General features: G+C 27.4%; 4 protein-coding genes across 6 annotated transcripts; 2 read left to right on the top strand and 2 right to left on the bottom strand.

Annotated features, from left to right (window-relative positions):
- Nucleotides 1-5,205: 5,205 nt before the first annotated feature.
- LOC111026639 (kynurenine formamidase) lies at nt 5,206-8,962 on the bottom strand. 2 transcript variants are annotated; one of them, XM_022304764.1, is made up of 7 exons: nt 8,747-8,962; nt 8,582-8,678; nt 8,264-8,503; nt 7,153-7,222; nt 6,801-6,959; nt 6,372-6,519; nt 5,206-5,575 (listed from the first exon to the last, which is right to left on the bottom strand). In XM_022304764.1, exons 1-7 carry the CDS (start codon nt 8,756-8,758, stop codon nt 5,444-5,446), a joined length of 858 nt encoding a protein of 285 aa, XP_022160456.1. In that variant the 5' UTR covers nt 8,759-8,962; the 3' UTR covers nt 5,206-5,443. The 2 variants fall into 2 exon arrangements, with proteins under 2 accessions (XP_022160456.1, XP_022160455.1); XM_022304763.1 differs by having other exon boundaries at nt 5,209-5,575; nt 6,792-6,959; nt 8,747-8,957.
- Nucleotides 8,963-9,471: 509 nt separating this feature from the next.
- LOC111026625 (vacuolar protein-sorting-associated protein 36) lies at nt 9,472-10,884 on the bottom strand. The gene has a single exon (XM_022304741.1). The coding sequence runs from the start codon at nt 10,655-10,657 to the stop codon at nt 9,536-9,538; it is 1,122 nt and encodes a 373-aa protein (XP_022160433.1). The 5' UTR covers nt 10,658-10,884; the 3' UTR covers nt 9,472-9,535.
- A 152-nt stretch (nt 10,885-11,036) lies between these two features.
- Nucleotides 11,037-13,831, top strand: LOC111026626 (ADP-ribosylation factor-like protein 2). Its single transcript, XM_022304742.1, has 5 exons — nt 11,037-11,328; nt 11,604-11,714; nt 12,447-12,609; nt 13,239-13,319; nt 13,421-13,831. Exons 1-5 carry the CDS (start codon nt 11,264-11,266, stop codon nt 13,553-13,555), a joined length of 555 nt encoding a protein of 184 aa, XP_022160434.1. The 5' UTR covers nt 11,037-11,263; the 3' UTR covers nt 13,556-13,831.
- Nucleotides 13,832-16,312: 2,481 nt separating this feature from the next.
- Nucleotides 16,313-18,171, top strand: LOC111026633 (ras-related C3 botulinum toxin substrate 1). Of its 2 annotated transcripts, XM_022304751.1 has the most exons (5): nt 16,313-16,427; nt 16,602-16,795; nt 16,871-16,985; nt 17,047-17,325; nt 17,402-18,171. In XM_022304751.1, exons 2-5 carry the CDS (start codon nt 16,680-16,682, stop codon nt 17,477-17,479), a joined length of 588 nt encoding a protein of 195 aa, XP_022160443.1. In that variant the 5' UTR covers nt 16,313-16,427; nt 16,602-16,679; the 3' UTR covers nt 17,480-18,171. The 2 variants fall into 2 exon arrangements, with proteins under 2 accessions (XP_022160443.1, XP_022160442.1); XM_022304750.1 differs by lacking the exon at nt 16,313-16,427 and having other exon boundaries at nt 16,434-16,795.
- Nucleotides 18,172-22,189: the final 4,018 nt, after the last annotated feature.

Genomic DNA, 22,189 nt, shown 5'->3' with positions numbered 1-22,189 from the left:
AAACAGGATCCACTAGTGGGTTTGCAGTGGGGCGACGTTAAAGCGAGCAAAGCTATTAATTTCTCATTAAAGTGAACATTTTGCAGTACAATAACATATTATAATGTTATTTAACAAAAAGACACACGTCGGTAAGTATATATTATTTCCTGTGCGACGTGACCATTATACGGGTCTTCTATTTGAGCGCTGCTGCTGCTTGTACCTCATCGGGGGTAGCTCCAGTAGTCCAGTCCGACGATATATTATTGTTGCATGGACATCGGTCGTGTACGGTACTAGACGGTTATTCGTTTCCAGCCCAATTTTCTTCTGACTAAAATTTCACCAACAGACGCTTTTCTGCCAACATTTTTATTTTCACACCGCGGATCCGGCCGATAATAATTACACGTTTTTTTTTTTTTAATTCGTTTATAATTATACGCACTATCCATCTACATCACCATGAACTCGTCGAAGAATTCGTCCAACAACAATAACAACAATAGCATGCAGGACTATTACATAAAACGTCAAAAGAACAACGAGGCGGCTAAGACTAGCAGATTAAAGAAAAAGGAACAAGAAATGGAAATCGCCAAGAAGAAGCAAAAACTCGAGATTACTTACGTAAAGCTGCAAAAACAAATAAACCGTATGCAATCAGTCCGTGCTTAATGATGCAATTTATTCAAGGTATGACAATTAATTCAATACGTAAGACATAAGTTTATTAATAGGTATATGTTTCATTTGCATAACTTACCCCCGATGTATATAATACCTATTATGTATTTGTTGTTATACATTCGTTTGTTTAGATTATTAAACCATTTTAAATCATATTCTTGAAAATAATATAATTATTAGGTATTCAGGTATATAGTATTATATTAAATACTAATAGTAGGTAGTATAGTTGAACTCGATTTACACACATGAGTAAAGCCAGTGTAATCAAATATATCCCTAAAATAAAATTCGATAATTTATACAAATTATTAAAACTATAATAAAATTACAAAATCGTTTAATGTGATAAATTTGTTATTAGACCGTTTTCTTATATTATGTGACTTCAAATGTTATTAGATTGTATATATTTACTATTAAACATTTAAACTTTTGTTAATATTATATTATAAAGTAATAAATGAATAATGCAATGTTTAATATCATATAGGTACCATTTAAAATACAATTTAATTTTTTATTTTTATTATAAATATATTTTCTTATTTACACATACAGCCGAAAAAATATTAAAAGAACTTTATACCAGATTGGTAGGTACATACTACTTATTTAAAAAAATAAATATACCCGATTTCTTTAAACTCAATAATCCATAATATGAGAAAATGATGTCATAATTAATTCATTAAATAAACATTTTAATTTTATTTTTTAACCTCTTGAATGGGTAATTCATCAAAATATTTAATATATTATGCTTCATTTTTTTATATGAATATACTATTGACTTAATACTAATATAGTATTGACTTATATTTATGTATTTTGGTTTGTATGTCCTACGGAGAAATTACGTATATTTACGTTGGAAATTCATGGGTTATAATATTTGGATATTAAGTGTTTGTACTTTGGTATAAGTACACAAATAATATACATAAAATTAAATATAAACTGCAATCTGTGAATTTGCGTCTTTGCACCCGATCATGCGGACCATGTAATAGATTATAGATACATATTATTACGTAAATATATGCGTCATTTATAACTTTAGATGAACTGAAAAATCATTATTTTATTTCTTTAAAATAAATTCATTGATGTGCTTCACAAAATGTAGATATTCTGGTGTCCCGGTATAAGTACCGCCCGACATCCTCGCTTGTTGTACCATTGTTCAGTGCGAGTGGGTGTTACGGTAATACATAAAAAAACTCATCAAAGGGTTACAGTACTTAATATTTAAAGTAAATAGTAAAAATTATATTTTATAATCTTTTGTATGATGTATTGAAATAATTTATTTCACATTTCACAGCCACAAAGGACATTAAATAGCCAAACAGAGAGCTTTACTAAGAATTATTATAACTAATAATGCAGGAGACAGGGGTCAGCAATAGGCAGCCCGCGGTCCGAATCCGGTCCGTGGAAGAAAAATGACTTAACCACCAAGAATATTTTACTTCAATACTAATTTTGTTTTTCGTTATTTGTTTCTTTGTATACACCCAAAATAATTTGCTAAGCAAAAAAGATGGTTTTCTGAATCTCGACATTTTTTTTCATGTCGTACGGACCACCTTCAAAACTAATTGCCGACCCCTGTCTATATCTATAAGCCATTAAAGGTATGCCATTGTACACTGCCGCGTATATTAATTAAATTCGTGATTGTTTGACGAACAAAGTAAAAACCAATCACACCAACTCATTCATTATATAATATGAAAACCTCTTCAAAGAATATACAAAAAAAATCACCAATTATATCATCAAATTATTAACTATTATAATAAATTATTGTAATACCATATAAAGTAGTACCATTTATTTTATAATATATAATCATTTATAGTCTATTGTAAAATCCATGGTAATACACTAATACCAATACGTACCTATATAATATCGACATGAATAAGTTATTGCTAATAAGTAATAACGAATACCTAGCTCCTATTGCTCCTAATGACCTGTTGGGAAAAAAATTATCAATGATATTTTTATTTTTATTTATTTGTGTTATATTTAAGACGGACGCTAGAACAAAAAAACATGTAGACATGTTATGTTAGTGATGTATACAGAAATTTCCAATGAAAGGACTATATCAATTTGACAATTTATTCACAGAGTACTTCATCATCATGCATACCCCCGTTTTTTTTTTTTTATAATATAATGCAGTAATTAAAATCTGATTTTTAGAGTTTTTAAATGCTCTTAAAGACCATGATTAAATGAAAAGAATAATCAAATTATTTAAATTCTTTTGATTTTTTCTTCTTCCTGTGCTGACACAAATACACGATCTTTTGTTTTTCAAATGATAACCCCCTTTTTACTGTAAATTCTTCAGTTTCTGAAAAATGTGTGGAACTTAATTCAAAATTAGAATGACTAGATATTACTCCTTTTTTAAAAATTATAAAAATCAAATTTTGAACATCTGCATTATCGAAGAAAAAGGGGGCGAGATTTTTGCTAAATCACAGCTCTGTTGAGTTCGACCAGTAACACCGTTTTAAAATTTGCACTCACACAGTTCGGTAGATATCAGCGTTATGTGTTTCTTTTTTTTTTTTTTTTTTTTTTTTTTTTTTTTTTTTTTTTTTTTTTTTTTTAACATTTGGAAAAAATATAACAATTAGTAATAATTAGAAAAATTATTAGTAAAAATAGAAACTATCGACTACGATTTAAAATATTTACAAAGCGGAAGAGAAAAATTATGTGTTTCTAGCCTTAGTCTTCCTTTTTATACTCCGTATTACTTAATCCTGAAAACTACCTATTAATTACCGAAGTTGAATGATAAAAATGCTAAACTTACATTAATTATTATAAAAATATTAGATTAGTATATCTAGTTTATTATCAGTATCTAATATCTATAAATTAAAATAATACGAAGTAAATTAATAGACAATAGTTGATTTAATTTAAGAAAATTAAAAAAATTAAATCAATGGCAATTCTTAATTTGAAATATCTATCTGACTAATTATTTGCCTCAACGATGATTAATTTAATTATTTTATATATTTCAGAATTTACACAAGTCTCCAGAGTATCCGGTAATCATATCACATTACTGGAAATATAAAAATAAGCAAATATGGCGTTCCCTAGTCATATGATTTTTTTATTACTCATTTTAATTTTAATTTTAATTGATTATAAATTATAATATTATACCAACACAGATATTTATAATAATTAGTATAAATAGAATGTGCGTTAACTTTCATCTCCATAACGTTTTACAAACTCACCGGTGTTTTAATTTACAAACGTAGGTACCTACGATGGTTAATTATTATAAACGTAAATTTGTGTCCGGATCCTCTTGCACAATAGTTTCAGCGTAACTATTCACTAGCACACCTATACTATAGGCTAAAATTTACATTAATTTGTTGTAATAAATATTTGATTATCTCCTAAATTTTAATCACAGCTTATATACACATTGCACTTATTTTCTTATTATTTTTTTTTTTTATATACCTAATTATAATATATTATTAACTATTATTTAATCACTTCTTATGTTATAGTATAATATGACGCAAGTATTAATAATTGTACTGTTGTACAATTTAATTGAACGACGCACCTATATATTTGAACTATTTGATAATCTTGTAAACTTTAAGTTTTTATTTATTTTTTTATACATTAAATAAAATAACTTTTTCATTTCTACCTAGTGTTTTTACTTTTATTTTTTGTTGGTTCATCACAGTTAGTTGCTTAAAAAATTAATGTATTAATAATTGTAATAATATTAAGTATAAATGTATACCTAATAGCATACTGTATACTATTATATGAGTTTAATAGGTAATAATATATTCTAGTGTTTGTCTGACTCTTTGGCGGAGTCACTTTGTTGATCCTAATTTTGTTGTGCATCAGACATCAGTTACAACTTGATGCTTTAGCAATTATTTTATGAAAAAACAATTTTATTATTTAATGTAGTTCAACTTTTACAGCAACACAGACCTGCTAAATTTCCAACACATTTGAAAATTATCAGGAAAAAAGTGACACACGGAGTGATGACGACCATCTGTTGTGTCGCAAATATATAGAAATGTGCACACTGCTATATAATATTTATAGCAATAGTACCTATTTAAAATATTTTTTTTACTGCAGTGGTTTTAAATAAGTACCTTGTACAGTAATACTACATTAACGACTTAAACAACCCCAATTAAATTGTTTTTACTTTTATATTTATTATTGTTAACTATACCATTAATTTATTATATCTACTGTATATTTAATCAATGACTATAATATGGCAGTATATTTTAGTCTATAAATATATAAGTATTAAATGCATTAGGTACAGAGTGCCACGCATAAGTCTACATACCCATTTGACACTGTATCTGCGGAGTTGGAGGTTTAGATAAAGTAATGAAATAATAGCTAAATAGTAAACACAATTTAAAATTATTAATAAACATATAATTGAAAACTAAAATATCATAAGTTTTATACCAACTATACCAACCTACTTGATATAATATATTTTTCTGAATTTCTGATTAAACTATCATATAAATTGTATACATAAGTCATATATAAAATTGAAAATTATTGATACACCTTTATGTCTTATACAGTCACATTATTTTAGATTATTGAGTATTACATTTATGTTAGCAGTTAGGTATACACAAATAGGTACATAATATATAATAAACAATAATAATAATAATAATTTACTGTATGAAAAAGTTTAGTTAATAATAAAATTAATAATTGTTTTTGTAAGAGAATAGTCTATATTAGAAAGATTCTCTACAATGTCAAAATGATCTACTCCATTTATTCTTTTTTCTGTTACATCCAAACCAAGTTTTTCCAGAAACTATAATACATAAAAAAAAATATAAATCAGTGGCGTAATTGCAGAGGGAGGGGTAAAAATGATACTTCTCCCAGATAATCTAACAAAAAATCTTTGAATCTTCTTGAGTTAAAAAATAATGCAATAATATATCTAACACATAAAAATATTATAAAATATTTTTCTTCTGTAACTATTTCATAAAAGTTCACATTTAATATAATGTTTCTCTTGTTATATAATATTCATGGGCGCATAAATGTTACCCCAGTAATCGCATTTAACAAAGTCATTAAATTATTCATTGATTATTAATTATTATTTATTGTTCACCAAATATAAAATATGACGAGTAAATTATATTTAGACTAGTTACTTTTTTACATGAACTCGTTTGTAGGTTTTTGATACTATTTAACAATATGGGTAAGTACCTTGTACCAACTACCTACAATTTGTTTCCAAACCATAAAGTAAGTTTTAAGACTAGACCTCTAGGGGTGGGGTTAAAGTCAAAGTTATATTTTGGTTAATACATATAAATATACATGTTATATACTTGATCGTAGACTTGCAGTATCACATACTTAACTATTTCATTGTTATTTAATATTTACTTTAATTATTATTGGAAGATTTTCTAACCTTATATACGTTTTTACTTTTAGCAGTACCTACATACTTTCAAATTATATAAAAAGATATATGTTGGTATAGGTAATTCTAATTTGTTTATTACTAAGGTCTTAGCATTTAAATAAAATGTAATGCTCATAGTCAATGATACTATAGCAAAAAGTAAAATAAAATAACTAACTTTGGCAAACTGTTTTGATTGGAAATGGAAAGCTGGTGAATCACTTTCTCCATAAGCCACAAGAATTTTTATACAATTCTGAGTCGTTTTATGTGTAAAATCAAGTCCATATAAATTATTCAGTGGACTTAGTTCTAGACAAGTATTCCTGAAAACAAATATACTCTTTAAATATTATTATATAATAATATTGTATAATAAAATTGGTTTCTACTTATACAAAGAATATATATTATATGAATAACCAATATTCAATAAAACGATATAGGAAATGTTTTTAAATAATTCCTAGTTCGATTTCGAGAGTGATAATACAATTATAGGAAATTAGGCACCTACCTAATTATTATTTATTTCACTACAGTAAATTACATATAATGTGTAGGTACTCATTTTAATTTAAAAAAATATTTATAATACTTGTTTAACTTGAGTGGTTTATTTATAGAAGTCTCCAATAATGGTTTAAGATCAAATATACCGCTGATGAGTATAAATCCTTTAACACCAATGTTTTCATTTACTTCAGGATGTATCATAGATGCGGCTAAATGAGCACCTGCTGAATGTCCTCCCAACCAAATATTTCTAATTGAAAAAAATAATGAAAGTTTATTAGTAAATAATATTAACTATACATAACTGTATAAAAATAATAAAACAATTTATACCTAATTTAAATTACTACCTACTAGTAGTTAAGATCAATAAGTGTACTCAAATATTTTAATTGTGCATCATTTAAAACGTAAGTCAGTGCAATATTATTAGATTATCTTACTTATATTTTAAAGAATTCTTTAAATATGATAGCAATTGATGAATTTCTTCAACTATGTCAAACAAAGTTACTAAAAAAAAAAAAACGTATTATCTAGGAACCTAAGAGTTAGCTTATTTTTAGATTCTGAGTGAGGCTGAGGCAATAAATATATTGATGTTATAATGAGTTTTTTTTTTTTATTTAAGTCATTACCAATGATAAAAAATTTTAATTTTCTTCCTTTGAGGAAGGCTTTTGGTAGCAAATTGGATCTAGCAGATACTTTAGGTGGTGGGGGAGAGGGTCAAAATAAAAAAGCCTATTGCTTTTCAAAATAACAGAAAAAAACCACAAAAATAAATTATAGAAAAACAAGAATTTTGAAAAACCAGTTTATCACAAAATTGATTTTCTTATTTTCTTGTAATTGAAAAACAAGTATCTGTGGAAACTTGAAATTTTAACTGAATATTCAAACACATAAACGAGACATGATTTTCAAAATATTTTAGTTCTTTTTGTACAACTTATAGGATTTTTAATTTTCAATATAAATAATATACATACAATAATATTAACTATTAAGTATACATTTTTTATGATATCAGTTGTAGTGACATGTAGGGTTTTATATACTTAAAGCAAAGAACCCGAAAAAATTAATTGGTAAGTTCTAGGTGTTAAATTTTATTTATAGTAATGACTAACGACTATCGATTAGTATGACCTATTTTTTTGGTCCCTTGAAAGTCATTATAAACAATTTCTACTGTAGTATGATATAAATATAAAATAAATGCAATATTTTTGGAAAAATTAATTCAACCTTCCATATTACTAAAAGTAAAATACATTACTATAACAGCAATTTAATATTATCTCAAAATATACTTATTAATATAGACTGACTTCGCTAAGAAAGATTTTTCATTTTCAATGACTTATCATTGAATTAAAAATTAAAAATTTCAAATTTAACATTTCCATTATAGTGACTTACTGGTGTCATTACTATGACAAAATACCAACATTAGGCACCTATGTAAAGCAAAGCGGTAACCATTTTGCCTATTTTTTTTTTTTTGTATATCTGACAATCTGACATAAATGAGAGCATAATAAAATGTACCTTTTGGAGCGAGATCATAACCAGGTATAACTACTCGAATCCCTGCATTTACTAATGGTTCTACACAGTAGGCAGAAATGTCTTTGTTTAATTCTTGCCAATATCCTCCATGAATGTAAACAAAAGTATAACCCGGAGAAGTCAGTCCATCTTCGTAAACGTCTAATAACTGTTGGTCACCAGACCCATATCTAATATTTGTCAATCTACAATATCTGGATTTCTTAATTTGTTCACTGACTAAAAATATTTAAGTTAGGTTGCATAAATATATCTGTTGATTCTTATATTTGTTCATTAGTGCTTAGTCTTACTTACTTAGTTGAACTATTTCAATATGTTTATTTACCACTATGCCTGGATCCATTCTTTTACACCATTGGCTTGGCGAGTATAGAACTTCATTACTTTTAGTCTAACAATGAAAATAAAATATATTATAATAAACTTACAAATAATAAAGTAAATTCATTTTGGTTGTACTTTTTCGTCCATTTGGTTCTAGATTTGTAATGTTTTATTAAAATAATTCCAGACTTATGTTCTATATTAACTAGTTGGCTTTACAAATATTAATAAATAATACAGTCATAGTATGAAAGTATAATACTGTCACATAATGTAACACTGTTTCACGTTACTTACTATATTAGGTATATAATTTCAGAAAACTTATATTATGAAAATAATATAGATCAATTACTTGTTGGTGACAAATAAATAAGTATTAGGTTTCAGTAATATAATACATCAGTATAAAGTAAAAATATCCATTTATATTACATAATCAATCAAATCATTTTCAATTTATAACATAAATAACCAAATGCTTTTAATTTGTGAGCAAATAATTGTTTTGAAATTTAATGAAAAAAATCAATATTTTTACTATCTAAGTGACTAAGCCAATAATATAATAAAATTTATTATTATGACATTTCAAATTGTAACTAAATTTATAAATATTAAAAATAATTTAATAGTAATTAGTTAATACTATTGACAAAAAAATACCAAGTAATATAACTTATAAGATTAATAAAAATAAAATAAAATACTTAACATTATAATTTATTAACTATAACTATTCTCTAATAATTTTATATTTTAACAAACACAGTCTCATTTTTTTCTTTTACATATCAGGTTGTTCATATTGAATATAAATATTTGATTCTAAACAAATTACATTTAATTTTAAAAATATATATTTGCAAAAGTTTTTATTAAAAATATACTGTTCTTGATCAACAACATTTTGAAATTGTTATTTTATATGTATTCATCAATAAATTTATTAAGATAAAATCTTAGACCTTCAATACTTTCATCTCGACATGACTTCCCATGTTTTTCAGCAGATAACAAATACTCCTTAGCTAATACAACTGGCACTCCAATTAATGTAGACAATTCTTGTGCACTTAATGATCCACATTCTTGTAATGCTTCAACAGTTTTTTTCAATACAACAGACTCATCACATAAAGATGATTGTAAAGCTAACACTCCGCTATCAAATTTTCTTAGTTTTATAGGCGATGATTGATCAGTATTCATCATGTAACACGCATGCATTAAATCCTCAGGTGATAAAAGATCTAATCCTCTAGCCCTATTTACCCGACAATAAACATCTGCAAGGGCCATTGTACCACCAACTTCTTCTAATGAAACTTGAATAATTTTGATTATTTCTTTGCAAAGTGTGGTATAATATGCATTTGAATCAGTGAATGATGATCTAGTAACTGGGTCATCGACACCGAGACCTAAAAGGTATGACTTGAAGCGTACCGTTTCATCATCACTAATAGCCCCTTGTTTTTCTTTAATTTTTTCAGAAATGTTTTTACTTAATGATACCATATCTTTAGCAGTAATCATAAGTCTGTCTAAGTCTTTAAAAGCATCTGTTATACTAATATCAGAGGCTTTTTGTTTTTCATAAATATTTTTTTCAATCCCTCCGATTCCTGTTCTAATTTGACGGGTAATCTTACTAACAGACCACTGTTTTTCTCCAATAGTTTTCTGAAATACATCCAAAAACCCATCAGGAATTTTGTCCTTAAAATCAAGTTTGATGTACTCGCCTTTGGCACAAGAAACAGGGCCTGGATTTTTATTATCAGATGGTAATAAATGAACAAGAATTGTTTTAGTTTTTGAACCAAATAAAGTGTCAGTAACTGTTGATTCAATGTACACTATGTACCGTAGCTGCAAAGACAACCACGCATCGCCAGACACCCAGAAAAGACGAGTGGCAGTTAAAATGATATTACCACGGTGAAACGAAGTTTTGTAATTGCCATCGTACAAAGTGATATTGCTGTGACGCCATAGAACGGTCTCGGCTGGATCAGGCTTAGCATACTCAAATCGGTCCATATCAAAAAAATATAATCCAAATAATTTGAAACATACAATTTAAAAACGTACGTAAATTCGATAATTTTTATTAACCCGACAGGCCTATACAAACGAAATATAATATGATACAACCGACACTTGGAACAATAATTTTATCCTTCAAAAGTTTTAAAATTCATATTTAACACTGTTCACACGGTCCACAGCCACCGCGATCGATTCATTTTTGATTTTGAAACAAAAATTGACAAGATCTTATCAATTATAGCAGCTGTCAAAACCTCGTTCCTAATCAATGTTAGCGGCATCGCAGATGTCATAATATACTATCTTTAATCGTGATAAGTATTATAGATAATATTATTTATATTATCATGTTTATTATCTATATCTGTGAGAGTAACTTACGGCTACAGCAGTACAGCACAAAACAATCACTTTAATTTTAATCTATTTTCAAATTTTCAATCGTATAAGAGGCCATTAAATAAAATATTTTAAAAAACTCATTCTTTGGTTAAAATAACTTAATATTATTACAAGTGACGTGTGCATGTGTAAAATAATGTATAGTTGTTAAGTATATAGATAAACATTCAAACATATTTCAAAGTTTCATTTAAAATGGGGTTGATGACAGTTCTGAAGAAAATGAAACAGAAGGAAAAAGAGATGAGAATCTTAATTTTGTATCCTTTTTTTAAACTTATGTATAATTTTTATTTACCTACTATAAATATTTATGTCAGTGTTATAGAATAAACTGAATTTACCAATTTCTATAATATACGTATTAGTTATTGGATAGATAACTAATAATATGTAAAGAGTCCACTGGTTTTATGTTCATACATAAATCATAATATTTTTTATAGATACCTAGTAATAATTATAATTTAGAAATAGTGTAATATTTAAAAAATTAAATATTGTTTATTTATTCTTAATATCCTTATTTAATCAGAGGTTTGGATAATGCTGGGAAAACAACAATACTAAAAAAATACAATGGAGAGCCAACTAATACAATTGAACCAACATTGGGTTTTAACATTAAAACATTAGATCATAAAAGGTATTTAATTAAATAACTATTATTATACATTACATTTTTTAGTTCTTAAGTTCTGAGGAATGCAATGTTAATATATTTTTTGACAGTAGTATATGTAGGGGGCAATTTCTTCATGTCTTCATGCCCCATATACGGGCACAGGTGCTTGGTGTTCAAAGTATCTAATACCAATGATACATTTTAATTTTTACAATTTAACATATACCTTTTTAAAGAATATTCAAGATTAAATAAGGCAAAAGTAAAACTTTGCCTATATACTAGTTGTGTACCTGTGTCCCAAAGATAAGTATGATATATAAGATAGTATGTTCTGAGTACATTGTACTCTTAGAAAATATAGACCACAATTGAGGAGACATTTTTGGAGCAGAACGCAACTAATAGCCATTCAAAATGTTGAGGATAAGTTTATAAACAAATTTATGGAAAGATTCGTTTTTGGAGCTTTAAGATTTGACAAATTATTGGGAGAAGGTATTCATGGTATTATTTTACTTCTTGACTATGTCACCTACTCTTCTGGTACATTAGAAGTTTATTTTGTTAAATTTTATTGAAATGGGACCCTACCTCATTGTGTGCCTAGGGCGCAATATTCCTAAGTACACCACTGCTAATGATTTATGGAGAAGTAGTTTTCATAGTTTTCCCTAAATAATAAATTCCAATTGGTATAACAATGATACATGTACTTTTAATTATTTTTTTATTAGTAATATTTTTTTTCAGCTATAAACTAAATGTGTGGGATGTTGGTGGTCAAAAGTCATTGCGATCATATTGGCGTAATTATTTTGAAAGTACTGATGGCCTTATTTGGGTTGTTGACAGTGCTGATAAAAGAAGACTAAGTGATTGTACTACGGAATTGCATAGTTTAATTGAAGAAGAGGTATTTTAAAATATAAGCTATATGGGTGAACACTGAACATGCTTGGCAGGGGATTTTGATAGCATCTCCAAAAATATCAAGAAATCTTAAAAACAACAACGTACCATGTAGTGGTTAGGATATTGATATTTGTTGTCTATGTATTCCTTCATAATTAATTTTACTTCCTTTAGAACCCATTTAGTAAATTGATAAAGCTTATAGTAACAGGTTTTAATCAGTATGAAGTGTACATGAGATTGATTTGACCAATTTTTCAATTTAATTTCAGTTATGTTATAAATAATAAATAAAAATTTCAAAAAGTTTGAATTAGTGAGTGAAATTCAAAAAAGTGGCCTGACCAATCTCAAATAGACTTAATACTGAATTTTATTTTATTTTAAGAATTCATCAATCATTTTAATGGAAGGTAAGTTAGTAGCTTTTACTGTGTTACACATAATGTTCACTATGAAAGATAGAACAACAAATATTGGTACCCAAACCTCTTGAATAATTACAAATTTAAGATTGTATGATATTTTTCATACATTTTACCAAAATGTTTTTTCGAGTTCACCATTGATAAGCTATGTTTAAATATGAATGAATTATATTTTTGTATACAATATATTTATTACTTTTAGAGATTGGCTGGAGCTACATTATTGATATTTGCGAATAAACAGGATTTACCAGGTGCTTTATCATCAGAAGAAATAAAAGAGGTATATTTTTAGAAATATAACTCAAAAAACTTGTAACTTAATACATTCAAAATAATTAATCAATATGTAATAATATATTTTATTCTTTTGTTTAAATTTAGGTTTTACAATTAGATCGAATTAAAACTCACCATTGGAAAATCATACATTGTAGTGCATATACTGGCGAAAACTTGTTGGAAGGCATCAACTGGATGGTTAGCGATATATCTGCTAGAATATTCACACTTGACTAAAAATGTCAGCTTTTAAAAATTAAATTGTTTGTGTAGATCAAACATTCCTTTATCAAGTGTTCGTATTGTTTATTAACTTATAATATAACCATGCATAAGTATAATAAACAAAGAAATAATTAATATACATCATATAATAATTATTTTTAATTTTAATTTTGTCTTTTAAAACACGTACTAATTTTATAGTGAGCTTATTGTACTTTCATTATTTAATAAATATTTATATTTTCATACTTGTTATTTACTCCTGTTATGTTTAACATTTAAGTTTAAATTGTAAAATGTGTTGTGTTTTATTTAACTTTTTTATAAATAAAAGATAAATTGAATGGTATAATGATCAATAATATAATAAAATAACACAATAATATAATAAGGACGTTTTTTTTTACAAGAAAAATAAGAAAACATTAATGATCAAAATATGAAATGTTCCCTGTTACTTAATGGAAAAAAAACATTAGCATAATATTGTATTATGTTTATTATTATTATTCTGTAAACAGTGTAATGTGTACCTACTGTTAAATTTTGAAATATGGATATAGATTAAAGACTATAGAATTTAAGGTACCTCTCCTACAAATTTAATGATAATGTGATTACTTTCAATAGTATTATAGCAATTATTTGTATGAAGTTAACATTTTATCTTTGAGAATTGTTTGTCATGTTTAAGTTGTTCACAGTTTTTGAGAAAAAAAAACAGAAAGATACGGATACTTTATCAAAGTTTTACTTAGGTAGGTTTTTATAATTTATAAATTTTTGTTTCAATAAGCAGGCTCCTTTCGTTTGATACCCCATCATCACCAACCTAATGTATCACCACTTTTGTCAGTAAAGAATAAGATGTTTAAAAAACCATAATTTATGCTAAGGTTGAGCCTTAATTCTTTTTCTATGGGTTGAGAAGTTCCATGAGTTTACGTCACTATCAGTCAATATCATGAGCAATGTATTCCGTACGTAAGGTTGCGTCCTAAACGCCTTGTGATAAATTATGTTGTAATCAACACCGATGTACCTACCTACCTTAAAATATACAGTTTGGTATAAATATATTATATATATATTATACAAGAATTGTGATGTTATAAATAACTCAATGTTAGTCTAATTTTTTTGGAAATTTCCTTATGCATATCAAATTATAATATACCTAACAATTTTTATTTAAATATCCAATTATGTAGAAATAAGATTTCAAATGCACATTAAAAAATGAGCTAATGTATTTTCTATAATTTTGAATGGCTGTAAAAGCAACATGAGAGTTTCCTCATTTATTTTAATTCTATGAAATATGTACTAAATAAATAATAAAGATCAACTATAGTCTATAGTCTATAAATGACGTGTAATTCCAATTCTTCGGCGTGCAAGGCAGTAACATATTTACCATTTAGAAAGTCCTAAATAAACTACTGATCAACGAAAAGTATTTTACCTGCAGGTTAAAATGTTTAAGGAATTTGACAAAATCAATGAAACGTGTAAATTATCTTGTAAACAGTTAAAGTTTCATTATATTTTTGACTTGATGTAGGTATTGGAAGACTGACTTTGCTTAGTTTTTCTAAGTATATAAATAACAATTTTACTTTTGGTCAAAAAGCTTGAAAATGTATTACAAGCCACAAGGTCCTTGTAAGTTGTTCTTATAAAAACCTACAAATTTCTAAAATATACGAATATTTGCATAATTTTTTTTCGATGAAATTGTTTATTTGAACGAAGAATAACGATTATAATATAATTATTTTGTTGAAGGTTGTAGGTATAAGGTAGGCAATTAAAAATTATTAGTAGGAATTTGTTACTCTTTGCTATTATTGAGTAGGTATTTAATAGTAACTTAAAGTATAAGCCGTATGGGTGCATTGTACATTAATAATGTCAAAACATTTACACTGATTATTTTTAATCTATTTATACCTCAACCTTATTCCCATTGTTTTACAGTAGGTACATAATATGGGTATTGACTTTTATAACTTAGTAAGAACTAAGAGGTAATATTATAATAATTATTTATTATTATTATTATTATTATTATTATTATTATTATTATTATTATTATTATTATATGCGATTAGTTTTTGGTCGAAATAAATTTAACCTTCCGAAAAAAAAATTTAACTTGAGAAACTTCTCTTCTGTCTGTTTTGTTTTAAGATACCTATCACTTAAGCTTATTGTTCTCTATTGTAACAGATGGCGTAACATAGAATTATGTTTAAAAAAAAATTTGACAAACTTATACAGTCGTGACCTACTCAATAAGCAGGTAAACACGACACCTAATAATATCACTATACAGCATCGGAGAAACTTCTCCGGGTTTTCTTTTTTATTGATTTTAATTTTTATGTTTAAGAAAAAAAAATTTAAATCAAAAAATCTATTTATCTATGATAATTGATTTAAAATTTCGTGAAGCATAATAAATAAATTAGGCGGTAGATGGACTAATCGGTAAATGTCATCTCGGTTCTTACTACAGATTTCACGAAAATAATTGCTGAATAATATAATATTATGTAGGACATAGGTCACAGTGGGGTGTCCACTTCCACTATAATAATCGTATAATATTAAATATAAACACCTAATACCAATTATATCAATAATGTTTTAAATAATTAGTATTTTAGTATTTCATTGTGATGTAAATTGTATTATAATAAATACATTGGGCAACAGCTGCTGCTGCCGTACGTCCGCCTGTGCTCCGTCGTTTCAGTAGTACCTATAGACCTATAGTTGTATACTCTCCTTGTAACCTCAAACGAACAACCAATAGCCAAATCTACAATGATAACTGCCTCCCAATGTTGATAAATAAAACAAAAAATGATAATAGCAAGTAAGTTTTCTAATTTATTTTTTCATTTGCTAATCATTAAACTAATTAAAAGTAATTGACATGGGTCGTGCCTATTATATTTAGTGGCTGGTAAACCGATAAAGCATTGTTAAGTGCTGGCTGTTACACGGCGAGTTCTCGGTATTGTAAATGTATATGTATAATATATTCCAGTTTGAAATACAAACAGATTGTGCATTGGGATTATAACAGACAGCATAGAAAATAAAATAAAAAATTCAAAATCAAAATATGTCAGCAGGACGACCAATCAAGTGTGTGGTTGTCGGCGATGGTACAGTGGGCAAGACTTGTATGTTAATATCATATACTACCGACAGCTTTCCAGGAGAATACGTTCCTACTGTGTAAGTGTTAAATCATCGAACAAATTTAAACAATGGGCTTAACAATATTATTGAGTATTGATTATTGTTCAATAGATTTGATAACTACTCTGCACCCATGGTGGTAGACAGTATTCCTGTTAGCCTTGGCCTATGGGATACGGCTGGACAAGAAGATTACGACCGTCTAAGACCACTTTCCTATCCACAGGTTAATATTTGTTATTTAGCTTATTGAATATCACAACTGTTGTATTATATTTTTTTTTCAGACTGACGTATTTTTGGTCTGCTTTAGTGTTGCTAGTCCATCTTCTTTTGAAAATGTGGTTTCCAAATGGCATCCGGAAATTAAACATCACTGTCCAGATGCTCCTATGATTTTAGTTGGTACGAAAATAGATTTAAGAGAAGACAAAGAAACGTTAAATGTCTTGTCTGAACAAGGACTATCCCCAATCAAACGTGAACAGGGACAAAAGTTGGCCAATAAAATAAGAGCTGTAAAATATCTCGAATGTTCTGCATTAACTCAAAGAGGATTAAAACTGGTAAGTGAAATAATTTGTGCTTTCTGATGAACCTAACTATTCTATGATATTCAAATTATTCTTGTAAATCATCAAGGTATTTGATGAAGCCGTAAGAGCCGTTTTACGACCAGTACCACTCAAACACCAGCAAAGGAAATGCACTATAGCTTAGTATGGCAGACTGAAGAGAACAGCTGTATTCCTACCTCTGTATAAAAGTTTAAAAGGGTTGTTCAGTTCAGACACTTAATTCTTAATTTTTTAATTTTTTAATTTTCGAATCATATATTCAAATCTATTTGGCATGATTTATATGTTAGCTTTAAAACCAAGACCAAAATCAGTGCCATTTAGTTAAATATTGTTGTTTACCAAAGATATGTTTAAATGGTTAATTTTATACTTTTGAAAAAATAAGCATTTTACTTTTCCATTGCCACGCATGACTACAATAATATTTTAAACAGTACAAAATTAATGAACAGTCTTCCTTGGATGACAATGTAGTGCCTTTTTTATATTTTAAATTAATTCTCATTAATTTTTATTTTGTTCATCGCACTATTAACATTAGGCTTATTGTAGATTTTTTTTTTATCTATTATTTTGCTCAAAAATAATTTTATGTAAGAACAAAGTACATGAATCTCTATTATTTAGTTTTTTACATCTAGTCATGCAACATTTTTGTAATTAATGCAACAAATTGGCAGCTTAGATTAGAGGTTGTGAACAATTTGGCTGGCCAACATTATTGTCATACATTCAATTAAAAAGATTGTCATGTTTCATATTATAACTATTAAAATTATTATAAATTGAATTTTTTAATTTAAATTAAATAAATTTGTATTACTAAACGAATTACATATTGTTTTTCTTTATTGAATAGGTAAACAAATTTCAACTTTTAAAATAAATTGTTTATATTCCTAAATATTTAATAAAGAGAGCTGGTATTAAAAATTAAATTTAAGATGTACAATATAGTAATTTATAAGAAAAATAGCCAATTGTAAATGTCTTAGCTATAAGGATTTAGGATTGTAGTTATCTAAGAGGAATAAGAAATGTGAAACATATATGTCTGAAATGTATATGCATAGTACATTTATTTATTATTTACTTATCATTTCTATTAAAATAGACAACTTGCTAAGTAAGAAAAAACAATTAAATTAATTTGAAGATTCAAGAAAGTTATTAATTCAATAACTTAATAGATAATTTTACTAATAATATAAGTATTATATAGTAAGTCAAATAGTTTAAACTAGCTGGTAGTTAAATTGTGAAACACTAAATATAACGGTACTATCTGCCTTTAACACAGATCATCTCTGACCCTTCTTAAAATAAATTGTAAGACCCTTTCTTACAACTCTGTGCAGATCAATTTGTTTCACAATGTTTATTTAAATTTTTTTATGTGGAAACATTTTGGAACAGTAAAAATGCTTTGATTTTCAACTTTAGACTAGTTTAGAGGGTGATTTTTGTTAGCAAATAGGATCAAGTAATTTTTTTTATTCAAATGAAGAATATTGACTTATGTTATTTTATTGTATCTATATCTGCTGTGCTCACTATTCACAACTAAAAGCAGAGAAGTAAATGTTTATGGGGTAAAATGTAACTGAAAGCAATTTATTTTTATCAAAGAAAATTTTCTTTTTTGAAAAAAAAAAATGTTATACTTTGTTCAGGTACCTAGTTAGTAGACACTATTATTAATTTGTACACAGTTCTCAAATCCGTAGTGCACATTTCCACTTTGTGTCGGGGTTCCTTAAAAAATAGAGGTTGGAGCAATGATACCTAATCTGGATTACTCTTATGTTGAAACAAAATATATGTTAAAATACAATTATTGCTAAGATATATAAAATCCATACCTACTTTAATTTTTGTATTATTTAATTTATATTATTATTTATTGAATTATTGGTAGCCTACACGAATTTGATTGTGGACCACCAAAGGAACAGGTTGGGCTTCACTGGCTTAGAGAGTCACCTGTGGGCTATGAATTATGATAGTAGCAGATGATAATTCGGTGAAGCTGTAGATATCGGCGATTTAGTGGACGAGAATGAAACTTTATGAAGGACTTTAGCAGTTTTGCGACATATTTGATGGGTAGCAACCAATATTACCTACCCGGTTTTGTACACAAAACGCATATCCCGTAAGCAATGAATGTATCTGGTTTTGAAAGCGAAACCCAATGCCCTTAATTTTTTTTACATGGCTTCGAAGTTCGAATACGAAACCCGATACCCTAGATATTTAAACCCGTTTTGACTCTGTAATTACAATACGATAGGTAGAATAAAAAAAGACACAAATCCCTCGGCGCCTTCGTGCCTCGTTTACCTTTCCAGATGCTAAGGCACACTATTATAGATTAGACACTGGTAAGCTGGAATCGGGTAAATGCCGTGCTGCGAAAAAATTATATAAATCAAACAAATAAAACATGCAAAAAAATTGTTGAACACAAATACATTTATAGAGAAAAACGGTAATAATAATATTATTTGAAAAATAATAGGTGATTTTATAACAAAAAAACATGCAGAAAATAAAATCCAAAAAATGTTTACAGAAGAATAGGTATGGAAATAAATATAAAGCCATAAAGATCATCTTTTTAGCCTCCTCCTACATACAAGATCATCTCTTCTCCCTTGAATCGTGGTACAAAACATGGGGAGTAAAAATGAACGAAACCAAGTCCATCCACGGTACCTTTGCACTTCGTCAAGGAGTATGTCCAACGCTTTACCTCAACAATCAACCACTTCCCCCTGCACAATCCATACGTTACCTTGGTATCCTTATCGACCGCCGTCTCACTTGGAAACCTCACATAATTAGCAAAACCCGTACACTAAATGACCGCTTCCGACTCCTTCGTTCACTTCTAACATCAAAGCACATGAAACTCTCTAACAAACTCCTGCTTTACAAACTCCTACTCAGACCCATCTGGACTTATGGGATTCAACTATGGGGCGCTGCCAAAATCTCCAACATCAACCGCATTCAAAGATTCCAATCCAAAACTCTACGCACAATTCTAAGAGCTCCATTCTATGTCTCTAATCACACCTTCCACATTCATCTCAAAATACCATTTGTCTCTGAACTAGCCAAAACTCATTATAAACGTTTCAACAGCCACCTAGCTCACCATAAGAATCCGTTAATCTCCGACCTATCATCTGCTTCAATCCCAGGTAACCCAGTCAAAAGACTTAAAAGACAGTGGTGTCACGATCTGCCAGCCTAATTTAGTCCTACTCATGTCGTAGTACCTCCGCTGGGAGGCCTCTACATTCGGGATAATCTGTCATTTATTTTTTTATTTTTTATCTTATTTTGTTTTATTTAATTCATCTCTTATTCTTATTGTTCATGTATTGAAACTGCAGATTGAATAAAAATACTTAAATAACAAAAAAAAAAAAAATAATAATAAAGATCATCTGCACTTCTTTGGATTATTTCATATGGTTGAAACAATAGTAAGCTAACAACCTCCAACTTCCAAGTTACAAGAAAATATCTATTGAAAACTGTTCAGTAGGTAGCTGTTGACTCTATTAACTACTGATAAATAGGGCTGGGATTTTAATGCCCTAAAAAACCTGAAAAATGTCCTAAAAAAATGCTTTTATGACCTAAAAACTCTAAATAATGCCTTAAAAACCCCGTCAAATGCCATAAAAAAATGCTTTTATGATCTACAAATTTTTTTATTTTTAATAATTTTAGTATAAATTACAATAAAATTTTAAAAAATGCATTATAAAAATCTATTACAAGTGTAAACTATAAATACATAGTTTTAGTATAAATCTAAAAAAAAAGTTGATTGTCCGATAATATAATACGAATTACGAGTACCTACTTATAATCTGTTATTTTTATTTAAAAACCATATTGGTGTAAAAATCTTAAAATCTTAAAATAAAATTTCAAATTCATACACTTGGTTTCCAAAAACTTAAAAAATGCTCCAAAAACTCTAAAATGCCCTAAAAAATTAAGAAAATGACCTAAAAACTAAAAAATGCAAAATAAACTTTCTTATTCTCATTTAAATGTACATAAAACAAATTTGTGACAAGACGAGCATTGCACAGTAAGCTTTGAAAAACAATGCAAAGTGCATCGAAATCCCAGCCCTACTGATAAACCAACATCCATTTTAGTCGTATAACTCAATTCGTGCCAAGGAGGACTGAGCAATGGGGCAAGTGCTGTAGGGTGGGAAAAGTTTTAACATTTTAAAAAGTGACAGATGTTTAAATATAAAATATGTATGTTTGATAGTGGTGGCAAATATTATTGACTTGGAGCGCCAATGAAAGTTATTACGGGTTTCGCAAGTGAAAAAATAATAACTATAGCGCTATAATTAGGAACTAAAAAAGGCAAAATATGCACGAAAAATTGTGAAATATGCAAAACTATATAGTTAATATGCCACAAATTATTCAAAGTTCAAAAACATATAATGTCATTATTAATATGCACAAAAAAATTAGATTAAAAATAAAATATGCCACCTAACCGGTTAACATTTTGAAATTGTATTGAACTGGGGAAATAGTTAAAAAATATATTTTTATAATTTGTGAAGTTAAATACGAAATAAATAAATAGGTTTATGTTGTATAATACCTGTTAAGTGGTAGCACCAGTATTTTCATAGTTTTATAATCAATATTATTTTGAAATAAATATAGGTCAAGAAAAAAAAAATCGAAAATGTTTTTAAGAAAATGCTAAATATTATGCATGGTATGCCTTTGAAAATCAAGAAACATGCACTTTTATCCTTGAGAATGACAAATTATGCATTTTTAATTTT

The sequence above is a fragment of the Myzus persicae genome, unplaced genomic scaffold (assembly GCF_001856785.1).
Source record: "Myzus persicae strain clone G006 unplaced genomic scaffold, MPER_G0061.0, whole genome shotgun sequence".
Lineage (NCBI taxonomy): Eukaryota > Metazoa > Arthropoda > Insecta > Hemiptera > Aphididae > Myzus > Myzus persicae.
The sequence above is the reverse complement of the archived record's forward strand: the minus strand, read 5'-3'. Positions and strand labels throughout refer to the sequence as shown.